This window comes from Heliangelus exortis, chromosome 1 (genome assembly GCF_036169615.1).
Source record: "Heliangelus exortis chromosome 1, bHelExo1.hap1, whole genome shotgun sequence".
NCBI lineage: Eukaryota > Metazoa > Chordata > Aves > Apodiformes > Trochilidae > Heliangelus > Heliangelus exortis.
Window position 1 is genome coordinate 92,636,039 of NC_092422.1, and position 15,622 is coordinate 92,651,660.

Sequence of the window (15,622 nt, forward strand, 5' to 3'; positions counted from 1 at the left end):
TGTAACACTATCTACATCTGGCAAGAGATGTATCAAAGATGGGACCTTGTGTAGAGGCTCAGGTTGTTTACAAGACTCAGAAGAGTTTGAAGTACAAGGGGATACTTAGACCCCCAGGTGCTCTCCTGCAGTATCCAGTTGCCCCTTGTTCATACAGACCCTAGTCAACATTTTACTGTTATCCCAGAGGAGACTAAAAGTCCATGTTTATAGGTCTTTTTTCTTTAATCAGGAAATAGAAGTGTTGGAGTTTTGCAGGGTCATTTTTAAAAAAATCCAGTACTTATATCAAAGGCCATACATTAGTTGTGTTTCACTGCAAAAGGTTTCTGTATTTTGGCAACTGCTGATTCCATGAGTGATTTTTAGATTGGCATTCAGTTTGTTATTGCAAGTTGTCACTAATCAAGGGATGACACTCCTTTATTTGTGGTTACTAGTCTGTGCTGAGGTGGTGCTGTTTCCTTCTCTTTTGATTCAGCTTTCTTCACTGGAGGAATCCCATATTTATTTCCCTATCCAGTGACAAAGTATTGAGACTTCTTGCCTTCTTAAACCAGAAGCTACTCTTTGGTAGAATGTGCCCCCACATTTTCATTCCCCTTCACATATTCCAGGGCAAATCTTTAAAACTACACTCCTTCATAGTTCCTTGCAACTGACCTGAGCAAGGGGCTACGTTGTCAAACCAGAACAAGATAAAAAACCTTATTGACTCAAAGGAGTGGTGCTGCCTTACATGTTGAAGAGACTGAGAATCTGATTGCATACTTGAAAAAAATTTTTTTTTCACAGACTAACTTCTTGCAAACTCATTCTGAATTTTCCTAGCTTGTCATGTAATACTGCACACCCCCCTTTTCTACTTCATGCCTTTCCAGGGCAGGGTTACATGTATTTTGCCACCTGGAGAGCCTCATCCAGGAGGTAGGTGTGGTGCTTATGGTCTCAATGTGTACTGGAAGGGTTGTGAAGCAACACCTCTTGATCTACTGATACAAGCTGTAAAATCTTTTCCACAGAATTTTCTAAGGGAAACCTTCACTCTCATAAAACTGTTGCCAGTGGATGCTAAGTACTGGAAAAGTCACATTCAGTACATTTCTTTTGTGGCAACACAGGGACTTATTCATTAAAAGCCCTGTGCCATTATGGTATGCATAGATTTTAATGTGACTCTGTGGGAAAAAGCAAAAATGAGCCTTTTCAAATGAAAGCCAATCATTTATATTGCCTTGCAGAAATTTTTCCTTGGTGTGTCCCTTCTGCCACAGAACCCATGCATTGCTAGTGAAGCAGAAGAGAAAGAAGGGATGGGTTTGGGGAGAAGGGTAGACTGGCTGCAGTGGTGGAAGTAATGTGCAAGTGACTGCTGTAGGGCTTGCTCGGCTGCTCTCAGAGCAGCTGACGTGTGTGCCTGTTCATCAGTGTTACTTAACTGCTCATGTCATACACGTCCATCCACACACAGCACAGTGCTGTAGTATTGGTTTTGATGAGAAGAAGCCACAGACCTGCAGAAGACTATTTTGGTTTCTGGAGACTGTGTACTTTGGGAGAAAAATAGTCTCTTTGTAAGGCGAACAGATATTGGACATCATGTAACAAGCCTTCCCACTGCATTACACCTAGAGACATCACATACCTCCTACATGATGATTCCTTGCTCAGTCAGTTCTTATCATGCCTACACAAATCCATTACTTGCAGATGTCACATGCATTTTCCAGGAGCTCAGAGCGACTTGTGACACCACATACTTACGTATCAGATGTTTGCAGCTTGTTTATGTGGTCCTCTCTGTTGAGAAGCAGAGTGATCCCTCTTGCCTACTCACCTACCAGAAGAATCTTAAGCTCCTAAAATCCACTCCAGATTCTTTTTTTTCCCCTTCCTCAGGAAACTAAAAAGAAGACTGAACCTAAGGGTGTACAGATAATATTTTTAAATCGGACAAGATAAAAATATGACCTCCTGCTGTTAGGATTTTACTAGGAATTAACAAAACATACCATCTCATTACAAGCCCAGTGCAACTCTCTTCTTTGTTGGGGGCTAGGTTTCAACACCTCACTGTAGGCTAGGTGTCTTCCATTCTGCAAACAGTTTCTTCATTTTCAGCAGAAATTCCTCAGGAAGAGGGGCTCAACATGTCTTGAGCAGTCACAATAAGATAGTGTAGGCCCCTATTTATAAATCTCAGCTTGTTAATATTGTCACCTAGGCAGGGAGCCTGACCAGCTTGAGCAATCACTTTGTGCAGTGCCAACCATAGATGAGAAAACTGGGAGTAAGAGATTGGTCTTTCTCATGTAGGACCCTACCTTCTGCTTTGGGCTTCTAACCTGACCTGAGGAAAGCAACGTCATTCTGGGACATGTGTGTTTCACCTGCTTCAGTATCACAGAAGTTTTGGAAGCGCTACCCTTTGCTTATGTGATTTTCAGAGTTGGGCTTCTGTGGGTATTTCTCCTTGGCTTCAGACAAGCTACGTCCTTTGCTTTTAGTTCTGACCACCAGGAGAGCAGTGAGGATGACCTTCTTCATCTATGCTAGCAACTGGAGAGATAGTAATGTGCTGTCTATTAATAGATCCAGTTTCATCAGGAAGTTTAATTGGAACAAGGTGGTTTGGCACCTTGCAACTTTTTCAGCCATGAGACAAATACCAGTGTGATTACTGCTAAAGGCTGACACTCACAGAAAGAAAGTCTGCTGCAACCCTGAGTTGGCTGTAAATTTTGTTTTACAGCCTAGTGTTAAAAGGAATGCAGTTTATTAAGAAGGCTAAGATTTACTTTTTATTTTGAAAGTCTGGAAAAGAAATGCTTTGAAATACTCTTCTTTCTGTGTCAAAGCCTTTAATCATAATGGTGCTGTTCCAGAAAGATGTATTTGTGTCCCGTGTCCTAGCCTAGTATCTCATTGAATCAGAATCACAAAACAGTTTGTGTTAGAAAGCACGTTACAAATTATCTCGTTCTGACCCTTCTGCCATAGACAGTGATACCTGTTGCTCAAAGCCTTATCCAGTCTGGCCTTGAATACTTCCAGAGAGGGGAAGTGCTCCCTTTTCCTGAACTGTCACACACATGCTTGGGTACAGTACCAGAGCTGTAAAAATTACGAGCCTGCTTTTAATGATAGATGGGTTGTCTTCAGAGTGCCTTGGAATCTTCAGAAGTGAAAGGCTTGTTTGTCTATGTATCATAATAAAGCTACTCATAGATATCATGGTCATGTTTTGTGCCATTAATTTAGTTCTAGTTGCATGCCAAAAAATCTCTCCATACTGTGAAGAACACAGAAACTGGCACGTTCCCTGCCTTGAGGAACTGGGAGTTTAGAAAACATCATTAAATGTTGAGCTACAGATTATGGCAGGATTGTGTTGAACAAGGAAGGCAGTTCCTGAGACCTTGCAAGGAAACAATGTGCAGCTGCAAAGCACAGATATAGGTGTAATTTTAAGTGCTGCATGCCTACTCCTGCCTAAGAATGATGGCCTTTTTATTACTTCTCTTATAAGTGGATTTAAGGCTTTGAATCTTAGGATCAAAGGGAAAGAAAACTCATTGGAATTGTATTTGTTAATCTCCAATCAATTTTTTTTTTTTTACCCACACTGTAGAGAGTATCCTGACTCCTTTCCCTCTCTTTCCCCCTCTTCAGACCTCTAGCCAGACTGAACTGGAGAACTGGATCACAGCAATCCATTCAGCTTGTGCAACTGCAGTGGCAAGGCAGCATCACAAAGAGGACACTGTCAAGCTCCTGAAAACAGAGATAAAAAAGCTGGAGCAGAAGATTGATATGGATGAGAAGATGAAGAAAATGGGTGAAATGCAGCTGTCCTCAGTAACAGATTCCAAGAAGAAGAAGACCATACTGGATCAAGTAATCTCACTTGCTTATGTGAAATAAGCCCCTAACAAATATATAAGGCCTTCTTCAGGTGGCAGTACCTCCTTCTCTGCTCCCGTTGTGCCCTGTGTGTGTCTACAGAGCTCCCAGAGCAGATGGGACATGTGTTGGCAGGAGAGCTGTGTTGGCTCTCCTAGTTGCACTGTTTCTCTAAACAATGTGCACTAAGGTACAGCAAAGGCTGTCTTCCCCTGGCTGCCATGTAAGGGCTTTGGCTTGCTGCTCAGAGGTTGAGAGAGGGCTTTAGGAGAGTGAAAAGGCTACCAGACCATGGCAGCAGGTTTGCTTATGGAAGAGCTGGTCATAGACAGATGAATGCTGCTGTTTCTCTTGTCTTAAGGATTGGAACAGGTTGGTTCTGCAGGTGGATGGGATGAAGAAACCATCCCTGATTTCTTCTTGTTACAAGGACCTTTCTTGAGCTCATGGCTGCCGATCTGACTGCCTGTGGAGACTGCTGCTTCTAACTGGAAGTGGACAACGCAGTTGTGTTTGAGAAGCAGAGAGCCTAGAGCAGATGTCTCTCCCACTGCTGCAGCAGCACCTTATTTTAGGAAACTAACATATGGCTCCTGCTTCATTAGTTTGTAGCTCTTTTACAAGGGCTGCTGAAAGCCCCTGTAATGTAAACCATAGGGAGCTGCTGGGGCTCTAATGTGCTAAAGCTTGAGAGATTTTGTACCACCTGGGACCCCTGGGAAGGGGTGGAGAGAGGGAAGGTGCTCGCCTCTGTTGAAAGGGCTCAATTCAAAGACTGTCAATCACAGTGAGAGGGCAGAGCAGTCTCTCTCTTTATGTAACTGGGTTTTTCTAGACACTTTGAATCTGTTTCCTATCAGTATTTTGAATAATCTGAATTAAGTCCTTACATAAGCTGACTGTAGTGCTCTTCCACTGGTAAGTTTAATTATCCCCGGTGTACAGCACTTTTTCAAGTATGGTGAGCTCCATTGATGCTTACAGCAGTGCTGCTGGTGTGGCTGCTGATTCAGGGTGCACTGTATGTGGAATTTGGTGGGGTTTGGTCTTCTTGTTTCTCAGATGCCCTTGATGCATGAAACAAGCCTCCGAAGGGACTGCTCAGAGGAGAATCCTGGAATACAAAGAAAATTGAAAATGGAATTTTGATCCTATTAATTAACATCAGATCAAAGAAGCAGTTGTCTCAGGAGAACACATGAACATAAAGAAGTTGTTTTTCATCTAATAAAACTTTTTTGTTGTTTGTATTCTGTTTGGGTTTGAGAGGGGAGAGGAGAGTGGGAAAGAGGAGGAAGAAATGTTTCTTGAACGAGATCAGCATTGGTGAAAGAGGAGTATTACTGGGAACAGTAGAATTTTCTCAAGGTATTTACCACTCTGTTCTTTCACCTCACCCCTTTTTCTTCTCATGCATCTCAATTTTCAATGTTTGCTTTACACAGATCTTCGTTTGGGAACAAAACCTTGAACAGTTCCAGATGGACCTGTTTCGGTACCGCTGTTACTTGGCCAGTCTCCAAGGAGGGGAGCTCCCAAACCCTAAAAGACTGCTTGCTTTTGCCAGCCGTCCAACTAAAGTTGCAATGGGACGTCTTGGAATCTTTTCAGTCTCATCCTTTCATGCATTGGTAAGTTTGAACAGAGGCCAGGGGTCATCTTTGCCAACCTACAGATCTCTTTATGTGTTCAGTGCAGAGATCATGTTGGCAAACAGGAGTTTGTGCCTGAGGGGTGAGCCCTTACCTTAGTGTGCAGAATATTTTGCTTCCTGAACGGGGTGTCTGTCCTACCTATAGATTAGAAAGCAGATGCTTGCAAGCCATGGAGCCACATTTCTCCTAAACATGTGATTTAGAATTTCAAGATCTCCACTATAAACATGCTGTCTATTAACAGATCATCCTGTTACAAGAGCAGGGTCACCTCTAATGTAATGACTTGCTTTCTACCATATGGATGAATCTACTGACCAATTGGCCTGATAGGTGATCTCCAGTGATCAACACCTGATGCTTGACAAGGGAGGGGAAATGTTCTTTCCTGCTGCTTATGGTGTGGCAAATAATGTTTAAGATAGTTGTTTGAATTTAAATAATGTAACAACCCAGCTCTTAAAAATACAGGGAAATGTATTTAAAAATGCTGTTTTTTAAATGAGTTTAAATCAAGTTCCTGTATTTTCAGCTTGGACTTCTGGAGCTTCACAGAAATAGCTGAGCTCCACTGTTGTCTTGTAGATGTCAGCTGTACCCTTCAATTGAATCCAGAGCTGCAATTCAGTCAGGGGCGTTTTTATTCTTTTATATGTGAAAAGATTAGCGTCATCATCCTGATAATTGCTGGTGGATTTATTTTTTTTTAAGTGGCGGGATGTAATTTGCATTTATGCTTTTTTTTTTCTGCATCTATAAAAGCACTGAGCGTTAGCCTGAAAAACAGTCTGCCTCTTCATGCTGGTGTCTCTTGAGAGCCAAGTGAAAAAAAAATGTTTTGAATATGTTGTGTTGGAAAAGACACATGCTTTCTTCTCCTTTAAGCAAACTCTGGTGTCCTCCTTTGCCCTCAATAGCGTGGAAATGGTGCAGTGAGTCTCAAACTGGAGCTGGGTGCTGCATGGTGGTATCTAGGGTGGTATCCCTAGCCCTCCTGAAGCTTTTCCTAGCCAGAGGATATGCTAAGTCTCCTAGGTACCTCTGCACCAATGTCCCAGGTAGACCTGAGAAACATCTCCCAAGTCCAGGCTGTGGAAATGGAGATACTTGCAGTAGTGTTTAATTTCTCTTTTTTCCTTCATTTTTCCACGTTTCCCAAGGAGAATCACCATTACTCATGCAGTGATGTTTCCCTGGGTACACAAGCCAGCCTTCTGTTTGTCTCCTCTTATTATGAGTTTCTGTATCTATTGCACCCAAACAACCAGTTTCTCCGCTCTGTAGCTTGGGGCATCACTCAGAGATTTGGGTGTTCCCACTGGGGTTGCCAAACGACAGTCACATTTTGCTAGTTTCAGCTGTGGGAATCAAGTGCAAAGGTGTTTCAGGAAGTGTATGGCCAAGTTGGCAGGGTGGGTCTGTCTGTCTGTCTGTCTCGCTTTGCCTTGCACTCCCGTTCATACCTGCCATCTCCTACCACTCCCTTTTTTTGCAGGAGAGGAGCTCCCTCTCCGGAGGCCACCTCCACGTGGGAAATCTACTTAAACTTTGGTCTGAACACTTCACCCCTGACTAATGTCATATTGATTTCTACCAGAGCTTCCTCACTAAGGAAACACTCCCCAAATATTTGGTCTCAGTAAAAGCAAATAATCTTTTTTGCTCCAAAGGGGTTGCCACTGGCCATTTTTCAAGTACACAAGCAGTTAGCACTGCTCTAATCAAAAAAGTCATTTTGGTTCACTTTTTTTTGTTTTCTTCCTTTGTTTTTCTCATTCCTTAAAATGTTTCTGTCTCAGAGGAAGTGCGGGTTTTAAATACCTCAACCTATTTGCAAACCTTTACCTGGCCTTTTAACAGTTGTGAGTCAGTTCCAGGATGCCTAGAGTGCTTCCACAGGAAAGTGCAAAGAGAAAGTGCTGGGAAGCAGCAGATAACTGTGGAAATCTCAGGTTTTGTGTCAGGAAATCTCAGGCTTTGAAATCTTGTTAGAAAAAAAAAATAAAAAAAATAACCAAGCCCTTCACTGGTGCTGAGGCTTTGCTCTGTGATAATTAGGCTGCTTCAAAATAGATCAGATTAAATGTCAAAAGAAAGAGGGGGTGGTACTGTCCATTTTAATTTTTGATGTTTGACTTCAGAAGTGAGTTAAATTGCAGTGAGAAGGAACTAGCCTGGCAGCATCACCATTTTCCCTGTTGTAAGTACACATTGTTGCCAGAGTGTTTGCCTTTTTAACAGCAACAACAACAAAAAAAAAAAAAAAAAAACAAACCAAAAAACCCAAGCCAGATTCCACTGTTTATTAAATTATGTAAACCATGATGTGGTGGGATGCTGCAACCTTTGATTTTAAAACCATGTGGCATTGACAGGTGGCTGCTCGCACAGGGGAATCTGGAGTGAGGAGAAGGACACAGGCCATGTCCAGATCTGCCAGTAAACGGAGAAGCAGGTTTTCTTCTCTCTGGGGGCTGGATACTACCTCGAAGAAAAAGCAAGGGAGGCCAAGCATTAATCAGGTATGTGTGTGGAAATTTGTGATATTGTTACTTTTAGGCTTATTTGCTAGCTTGCAGAATGCAGATCATACAAAGAGTCACTTGCATCAAGCACTTAAACATTCAACCTTAACTTTACCTGTTTAATCTTTCACAGCACAGTTGTCATCTTATTCCACATCATCTTAAAAAATCCATGAATGTAATTATAGATAAAAATACAGCAGTTCCTGTTAAACAAGGTTTAGAGTTTGCACCTCCTTTAGCTCAGCTGGTTGCATTTCTACTCGTTTCATTTCTGCTGCTTCTGCTTTTGCTGGAGGTACTTCCTTTAAACTCAGGAGAAACAAAGCAGCAGTGTAAACCAGGTACAACTTTAGAAGAAGGGGAAAAAAGTGCATTTGTTTGTTTCTTTAAATTAAAATTATGAGTTTGTAGAATACATTAAATGTAGCTGAGGTTGGTAGAAACTTCCTGAAGTAACAAAAAGCTTTTTCATTTGGTAGGGAACAGTCCCTGTTCTGCTTCAGATTTTTAAAAAACAAAACCTGAAACGTTTCCATCCAGTTACTGCACAGATCTTTCTCTAGAAAACACGTTTCAGTGTGGTAGGAAGAAGGTGCTGCCTTGTTATTCTTTCCAAACATCCCTAATTATAGCTTTCGATTTTTGTGAGCCATACCTCATCTAATTGCAGGAAATGTAAGCTCTGCTTTTCTTTCTTTTCTTTCACTTCTTGAAGGAAGAAAGGCTTGGGACACGTGTTGTTCTCTGCCCTGTGAGTTCTTCTGCCTTCTGTTAAAGCAGCAGTGGGTGTTTGTTTTGTTTAGCAGAGGATGAAGCTGCAGAATTGTTTCGCTTGTTTTTAGTGAGACATTAAAAGTTCACCAAATATTTAGTGGCTTAACAAAAACTCAGGGTTTTGCTGGGAAGCAGCAGATGCCTTCCTGAGCACATTCCCAATTCTTTGCGCTGGTGTTGTGGCATCCTTGTTGCTTTGTACTTATTTTCTCCAAATCAAGATAAATCCCTTGTCCTGAGCTAGGATCCTGCTTGTGCTGTGTCTTCTGACCCCCCTTTTTTTTTTCCCCTGGATTTACCCTTTTTTTTTGTTTCAGTGGGAATAAATGCATTCTCCATGCTTCCTTCCCCTGCCCCCACCCCTACCACTCTCGCTCTTCAATAATAACATGAATGAAAAGAGATTTTGTATCAGGTTAAAGAAAAGTCATGCTGGACAGAGTCAAAGAAAAAGTAAAGTTTTGAGAAAGTATCAAGTCTAAATGTAGTGCCTGAACATATTTCCCCTTCTCATGTGTAGTAGCATGCAAAGGACTGCCAAGCTGAAGCAGAAAAATGTAAATCTCTAAAGGGTAATGACCTCCCATCTTGCATGGTCCTTGCTTTATTTAAGGTACCTAATATTTAACAACCAAACCCAGCAACCTGATCATGAAGAGCTGTTTTATAGCTCCTGATGTGGAGCTACAAACCTTAACTTTTTGTTTTTAATTGTAAGCTTCTGATGCAGTAACAGCCCTGTTTGCCTGTCTGATGCAGTCTTGTGCTGATTTAGGGTGGATCCTGTAATTATTCCCCTCTGTCATTCCTCCTTCACAGAGTCCTGTTGATTTTGGCTCTCTGGCTTGTGCTGGGTTACCAGCTCTTATTTCTTTAGAGAAGGGTTACACTGACTTGTGGTACTCAAATGTTTCCTATGTACTTTTTGAAAGCTGGTTTATTTCTCAGCATTGGCAGAGGTGGAGAAGCATTCATTTCCTCCACTTTACACATGGGGAAACTGAGCACAAAATGAGACCATAAGGCAGAACTGGCCTCTCATCTTTCAGGATAGTGCTCCATGATGGGCTTCTCCTTCACCACCATCCCCCTTCACTTTTAGCCAGCTGATATTTTCCTTTTCTGGGTTTCAAGATTTTAAAAAAATTATTACTTTTCAGTTCGATTTCCATGCTAGTTTTTAGATACACTGTTTTTTCCCTTAGTGTGTGCTGAAGATGGTGTGGGGGCATGTTCCTGTTTTAAAGCACAGTCACTCTGTTGTTCCCCAGGTGTTCGGTGAAGGAGTTGATTCAGTAAAGAAGTCTCTTGAAGGAATCTTTGATGATACAGTCCCAGATGGCAAGGTAAAACAGCTCTCCAGCTGCCTCCTTACCCATCCTTTGCATCCAGCCTCAATGCAGTGTTCACCCTGGGACACGAGAGTGTCCCAGCCCCTTGGAGATGTGAGGACCCTCTGTGTGCTCTGGGGCTTGTAGCCTGTCTGGGAGGGTTTGAGGTGGTTGCACACTGTCAAAAGTGCTCATAACATCCCAAGTGCAGAGGGAGGTGCCAGTGTTAGCACTGCACGCCAGGGAAATGCCCACCCACAGGAGTACCTGGACACCACTGTGTCTGGACAGTGGCTCCTTGTGACAGCCATATGGGGTTTTAATAATTTAGCATTGGCACAACTATGAAGTTCAGGACTTTCTCTGTTTTGTTCTCATGCAGTTCTTAGAGCTTCTGCGTTTGCAGCCACAATTAGAACTGCTTTCTCTTTCCCCAGAGAAAGTCAGCTATAGAACAGCATTGAGACAGTGCTAAGAGGCACATTCTTCATGTAGTGAATATGGGTTTAGCTGCGTGAGCCCACTTGCAGCAAACAGGAATACTGCAGATCCATCACTTCCTGGGGATTTATAGCTTGGAGTGCAGCTAGATGTATAAAAGACATTAAATTCAAAATGGATGCTAAGATTTGCTACTTTTTCATTTCGAAGTATAGGATATGTAGCATCTACAACAGCTTTCTTGTCTTTGTATTTGTTTACCCAGAAACACATTGCATTTAAGCTTTAATTTTAAACCTATTTTTATCACTATTATTTTTTGTTGCATTCCTAGCATTCCCCATAGCCACAAGGTGAAATCCTTGGTTAAGTGCATTGCACCAGTGTGTAGCTTTGTGGGTGGCATGGCAAGGCATGCTTAATACTGCTCAGGTAAAACTGTATCAAGTTTTCCTGTCCAGACAAGCCTTCAATTTAGGCTTATGAATAAAATGTCTTCTCTATAAAGAGGGCTTTTTGATACAGCATATAATGTTCCTCACACTTGTTACTGATGAAGTGGGAGAATGTATTTGGTAGGTAGACTCATAACTGATTTTGTCTGTTTAGAGGGAAAAAGAAGTGGCATTGAGCAGTGTCCATCAGCACAATCCCGACTGCGATATTTGGGTCCATGAGTATTTTACTCCATCTTGGTTCTGCCTGCCAAACAACCAGCCAGCTCTGACAGTCATCCGTCCTGGGGACACCACACGAGATGTACTGGAAATGATTTGCAAGGTAAAGGCTGCGAGTGTGCCCTGGAGTGGGATGAAGTGTCTAAAACCCTGACCCTTTTCAGTTGAACCTTAGAGTGAATTTATCATACACCAGTGCTCAAACTGTTGGGGAACCAGCTGTATGTTAGATGAAGAGCATTTATCATACTGAACTTTTCATGCTGGCATCACACATGAAAATTTCTTACTGCTGGAGCTAAACTTGGCATGAGTGTAAGGAGAGGAAGGCAGGCTAGGTTTTGCCCTTCTCCTCTCTGCCCACTCTGCATGAGCCTTCGAAGCACCTCAATACCCTGACTCAGCCTGTGCTGCCACCTCTCATATACCCACCCACCCACCCACCCGTGCCCCCTGTGCTGGCAGCCGAGCTGTGTGCAGGACCCCTCTGCCCCCCAGCATCTCATCCTCTGGCCCACAGAGTCCTTTCACTGGCTATCCCCCCCTCATGGTAGTGATGATCCCATCCTCACCCAGCCACCCTGACTCCCCGTGCTCTGCCAAGCCTTCCTCCCATGGCCAGGTCCCTCCTCCGCCACGCAAGTGTGGGGTGATCTCACCCTTTTTCCAGGTGCCAGATCATCCTGTTTCCAGGTGCAATTCCTCCTTCCTTCCCCCCGCTGCTTCCTCCCCTCAGGCTGGCACGGGGGAGGGAGGCAGAGAGAAAAGAGCTGTGCCAGGAGCTGGAGAAGGTGCCCGTGTTTGCTGTCTGTATTGAGGAGTCAGACTCACCTCGTGTAGGTGGCAAGAGGGAAGAGAGAGGAAAGCTTTTATCTGCATTTGAGGGGTGGGTGGAAGAAAAAACACCTGAATATCTTTGCAAGATAAAGTGTCAGAGACATTTGGCCATTAAAAAATGTTACATCTCAGCAGAGGAGTTGAAAGCTTTGACAAATTAAATTGAAGCTTTCAGTTCTGGCAGCTACATAATGTATGTTTTCTGCTAACCAGCTGACTGCAAGCTAGACCCAACTCATGTCATGTGCTGTTCTGAAAAGTGAGTCCTCTTTTGTACAGCAACAACAGCAAAAGAAAAGAAAACATGTATTATGATGAAGATCTTAACTTTGGGACTTTTAGAACATGTTGCATGTGCTTCCAAAGAGAGGGAAAGTGAGAGAAAGGCGTTTATTTGCAGTAATTATACAGTGTGCTCGTCTCTCTGCCAGGTGCTCTATTAAAGAGTGATGCAGCTTCTGAAAGCTCTTCATTGTATTCAGGAAAAGATGACACTTTTGGAGAGAGACGTAATAGGGAAGCTGGGTGACGCATTATTAGTAATGATTTATTTTTTAGATTTTTATTTTGCTTTGGGTAAGAGTAATTAACTCACTGGGCCAGATCCTTAGCTGGAATAAATTGGTGTATCTCCACTGGTTTCAGTATGTGCCTACTGAGAATCTGGTCTCTCATTGTGTGTTTGGTTGTTGTGGGTGGTGGTGTATAAGGAGAAGGGGAGGTGGGTGAGTGTTTGTTTTTTTTAAGACCTATTATCTGTTTCTTTCCTTTCTGCAAGAGTTTTCAATCTGGAAAACACTGATGGATGCCTTCTTTTCTGTAGCATTTAATAATCAATCTCTTTCTTCTGTCTCTTGCATTCAGCTCATTTTTTCCCCTTTAATATCTGATCCACATCATTTCACATCAGTTTGCCATCTGCCATCTGAGAACCAGTCAAGTTCTGGTACAGTAAACATTTCAAGATCTCCATTTCATGTAAACCTCTTCATGTTTGTAGATGTGGTTAAATCTATTTGTGCTATTAAACTGAGCTTGATTATTCTGTTGGAGAACATTAAGTGCACTCAAGTCATTGTAGAAAATGTGTTCTTATACTAACATTGCTGCTTGCTATTATAAAGCAAGTTAGGTTTTGAGGCTGCTTTGTGACACTTTTATGGTTCAAAATTGATGGAAGGAGATTTTAAAGCATATTTTAAAGTGGTTTCTTGAAGAATTCTCCTAAGATTTAACTAATAACGTCACTTGGAAGGCAGGAAAAGTTGTGCATTAAATTGTTTCCTATGGATAATACCGATCAGTGCAAATGTCTATATACATATTTACTAATGTCTGCATAATGGTATGTCTTTAAATTGAGTAGAAAAACACACACTGTGTATGGATTTAGGCAGAGCCAGTATGGAGAGAATAACACCAGAAAGGAAGCATAGAAGACTGCATGGCACTTAGTATTCTGATTGAACTGGGATATAAAGTAAGAAGCAAGAAAGATTCTGGTTTCTCGTGATTTGTATTTTTCAAACAGGCCTGCTTGAGGGACAAGAAGCAGATTTTCCCTAGGTCTCTATGTCTGTGCATAAAGTCTCTGAGAAGTTACTTAAGCCTAATGCTCTGAAGGCTTGTGTTGATTCTGAGCTGGTGTTTTTCTTCTGGAAAAGTTTGGGACAGACAAGTGTGGAGCTGGAGTAATGTGGTGGGATGGCTGGTGTGTTTCTGTGATGCTGTCATCTCCTTGCTAATCAAGGTCTCCCCACCAAGCTGAAAGAATGTGCCTGTTCTTGAATCTCCTGGTCCTCTGCTAATACAGGCAGCATTCTGGGGAATGACAAGCCCAGCTGTTTCAGATGGGTTTCAGAGTATGCTGAATGGTCCTTTGGAGGCACCTGCCCATCACTTTAACTAGAAGGGAGCTGAAATGAATAGTTCAGGTAGTGTGCCAACCTGCTACACCACATGGAGCCTGCTGAATTGGATCACACCCCAGACTGTAAATTCTTCTTCAAGTCCACATCAGTTAACCTGTCAGGCTGTGCTTTAAATTGGGTTAGCTGCTTAATTTAGTCCAGACATAGCCAGGGTTATTAGGGGAGAAATAAACAAACCAAGAAGCTTATTTGCACTGCTAAAAGGTATTTTGGGTGGTCTTGAAAGGATATTAATATCATTAAAGCTGTGCTGTTTCTCCTCCCACCTCCCCACATATGGATGCAGCTAGACCAGCAACACAAGAAAAAAGTGGGTTAATGGTATGGCTTTTAGGGCAGACTGGCCATGTCCACTTTGAGACAACCTTTAACTTTTACTTCAGTAGGAAATCATGTCTCTATTTGAAAGAGTCTAAGGTAAAATTTTGAGGTAGACAAAGCCTTGATGCAGCTGTACAAATGTTAAACAACTTAATGGTGTGACTTATGTACTGCACCACTGCAGCTTTACTGGTGATGATTCTTGATCCTGACTTGGATGTGATTGCAGTGTAGTGGATGACTGGCATCCTTGCTGGCTGATGGTGTTCCTTGGAAGAAATGAGCAGGCAAAATATATGTGAGTTTTATCCAGTGATCTCTTTAGATAATGCTGTGCCCTGGCATAGCTCAGAGCCTCAGTACAGCATTGGTCATCCTGCATTTGGCTCCCCCCTGCTCTCTAAAGTGGCCAGCACACACAATTTGCTCCTAAGCAAAACTCCCTGCAAAGACCAGTGTGAAAACAGAGGTGTCAGTGGTCATCTCCATGCCTGATGTGGTGCCTGTATCAAATCAGGCAGGAGCCCTGTCATTGACCATGGGGATGACAGATCAAGCTGCTGCCTGTGGGGCAGGCTTGCTCTTTTAAGATGCTATCAGGGCACAGGCTGCAGAGCAGGTTGCAGGCAGGTGTGGGCGCCCCTGCCCCAGGGCAGGAGGTGGCTCTGAACTGGTGGCTCTGGGTGTTGGGGTCCCCCTGGCTCTACAGGAAATCCAGGGTGGATGAGCATATGGGGTCCCCGTGGCTCTCCAGGAAATCCAGGGTAGATGAGCATGTGCTCCCTGCCCTCTGCCAGTGCAAGTAAGGCAGCTCCTGACCTACATCCAATGGCTGGAGGCCCCAGTCTGGGTAAATTCCTGTCCCTCTGCAACAGGCTGTGATTTCTGCTGGCCTGGGGCAGGCTGGAAAGCGTCCCTTGAGGTCTCCTCTGCAAGGGGAGGATGTTCAGAGTCTGTTGGAAGTGACAAGTGTACCTGGCTGCAGACAGGGGCTTTCTCCCAACCCTGGGCTTTGGTCAGTGGCACAGATCTCATCAGCAAAGTTCTGTCTGACCTGGGTTTGCGCAGTGGCTGCTCCTGATGCTCCATGAAGTGCAGGATGCATACAGGATCTTAGGTGCAGGACTCTGTGGGGTGGTACACCGTGGTGGCAGGAGGAGGCTGCTGGGTTACTTGGCTCTTTTCTGCTAGTATGGCTTTTCCACAAAAAATTTGTTTGTCTGC

The 15,622-nt window shown here is 43.2% G+C and overlaps 1 protein-coding gene across 4 annotated transcripts in view; it reads left to right on the top strand.

Moving 5' to 3' along the window:
* Positions 1 to 15,622, top strand: part of TIAM1 (TIAM Rac1 associated GEF 1) — a 193,556-nt gene that overhangs the window by 126,459 nt on the left and 51,475 nt on the right. For all 4 annotated transcript variants that reach the window (XM_071754695.1, XM_071754665.1, XM_071754684.1 and 1 more), the window contains 5 exons: positions 3,673 to 3,897; positions 5,349 to 5,534; positions 7,934 to 8,080; positions 10,132 to 10,206; positions 11,242 to 11,412. In XM_071754695.1, the coding sequence (XP_071610796.1) occupies positions 3,673 to 3,897; positions 5,349 to 5,534; positions 7,934 to 8,080; positions 10,132 to 10,206; positions 11,242 to 11,412 (804 nt within the window). The remainder of the gene's footprint in view (positions 1 to 3,672; positions 3,898 to 5,348; positions 5,535 to 7,933; positions 8,081 to 10,131; positions 10,207 to 11,241; positions 11,413 to 15,622) is intronic.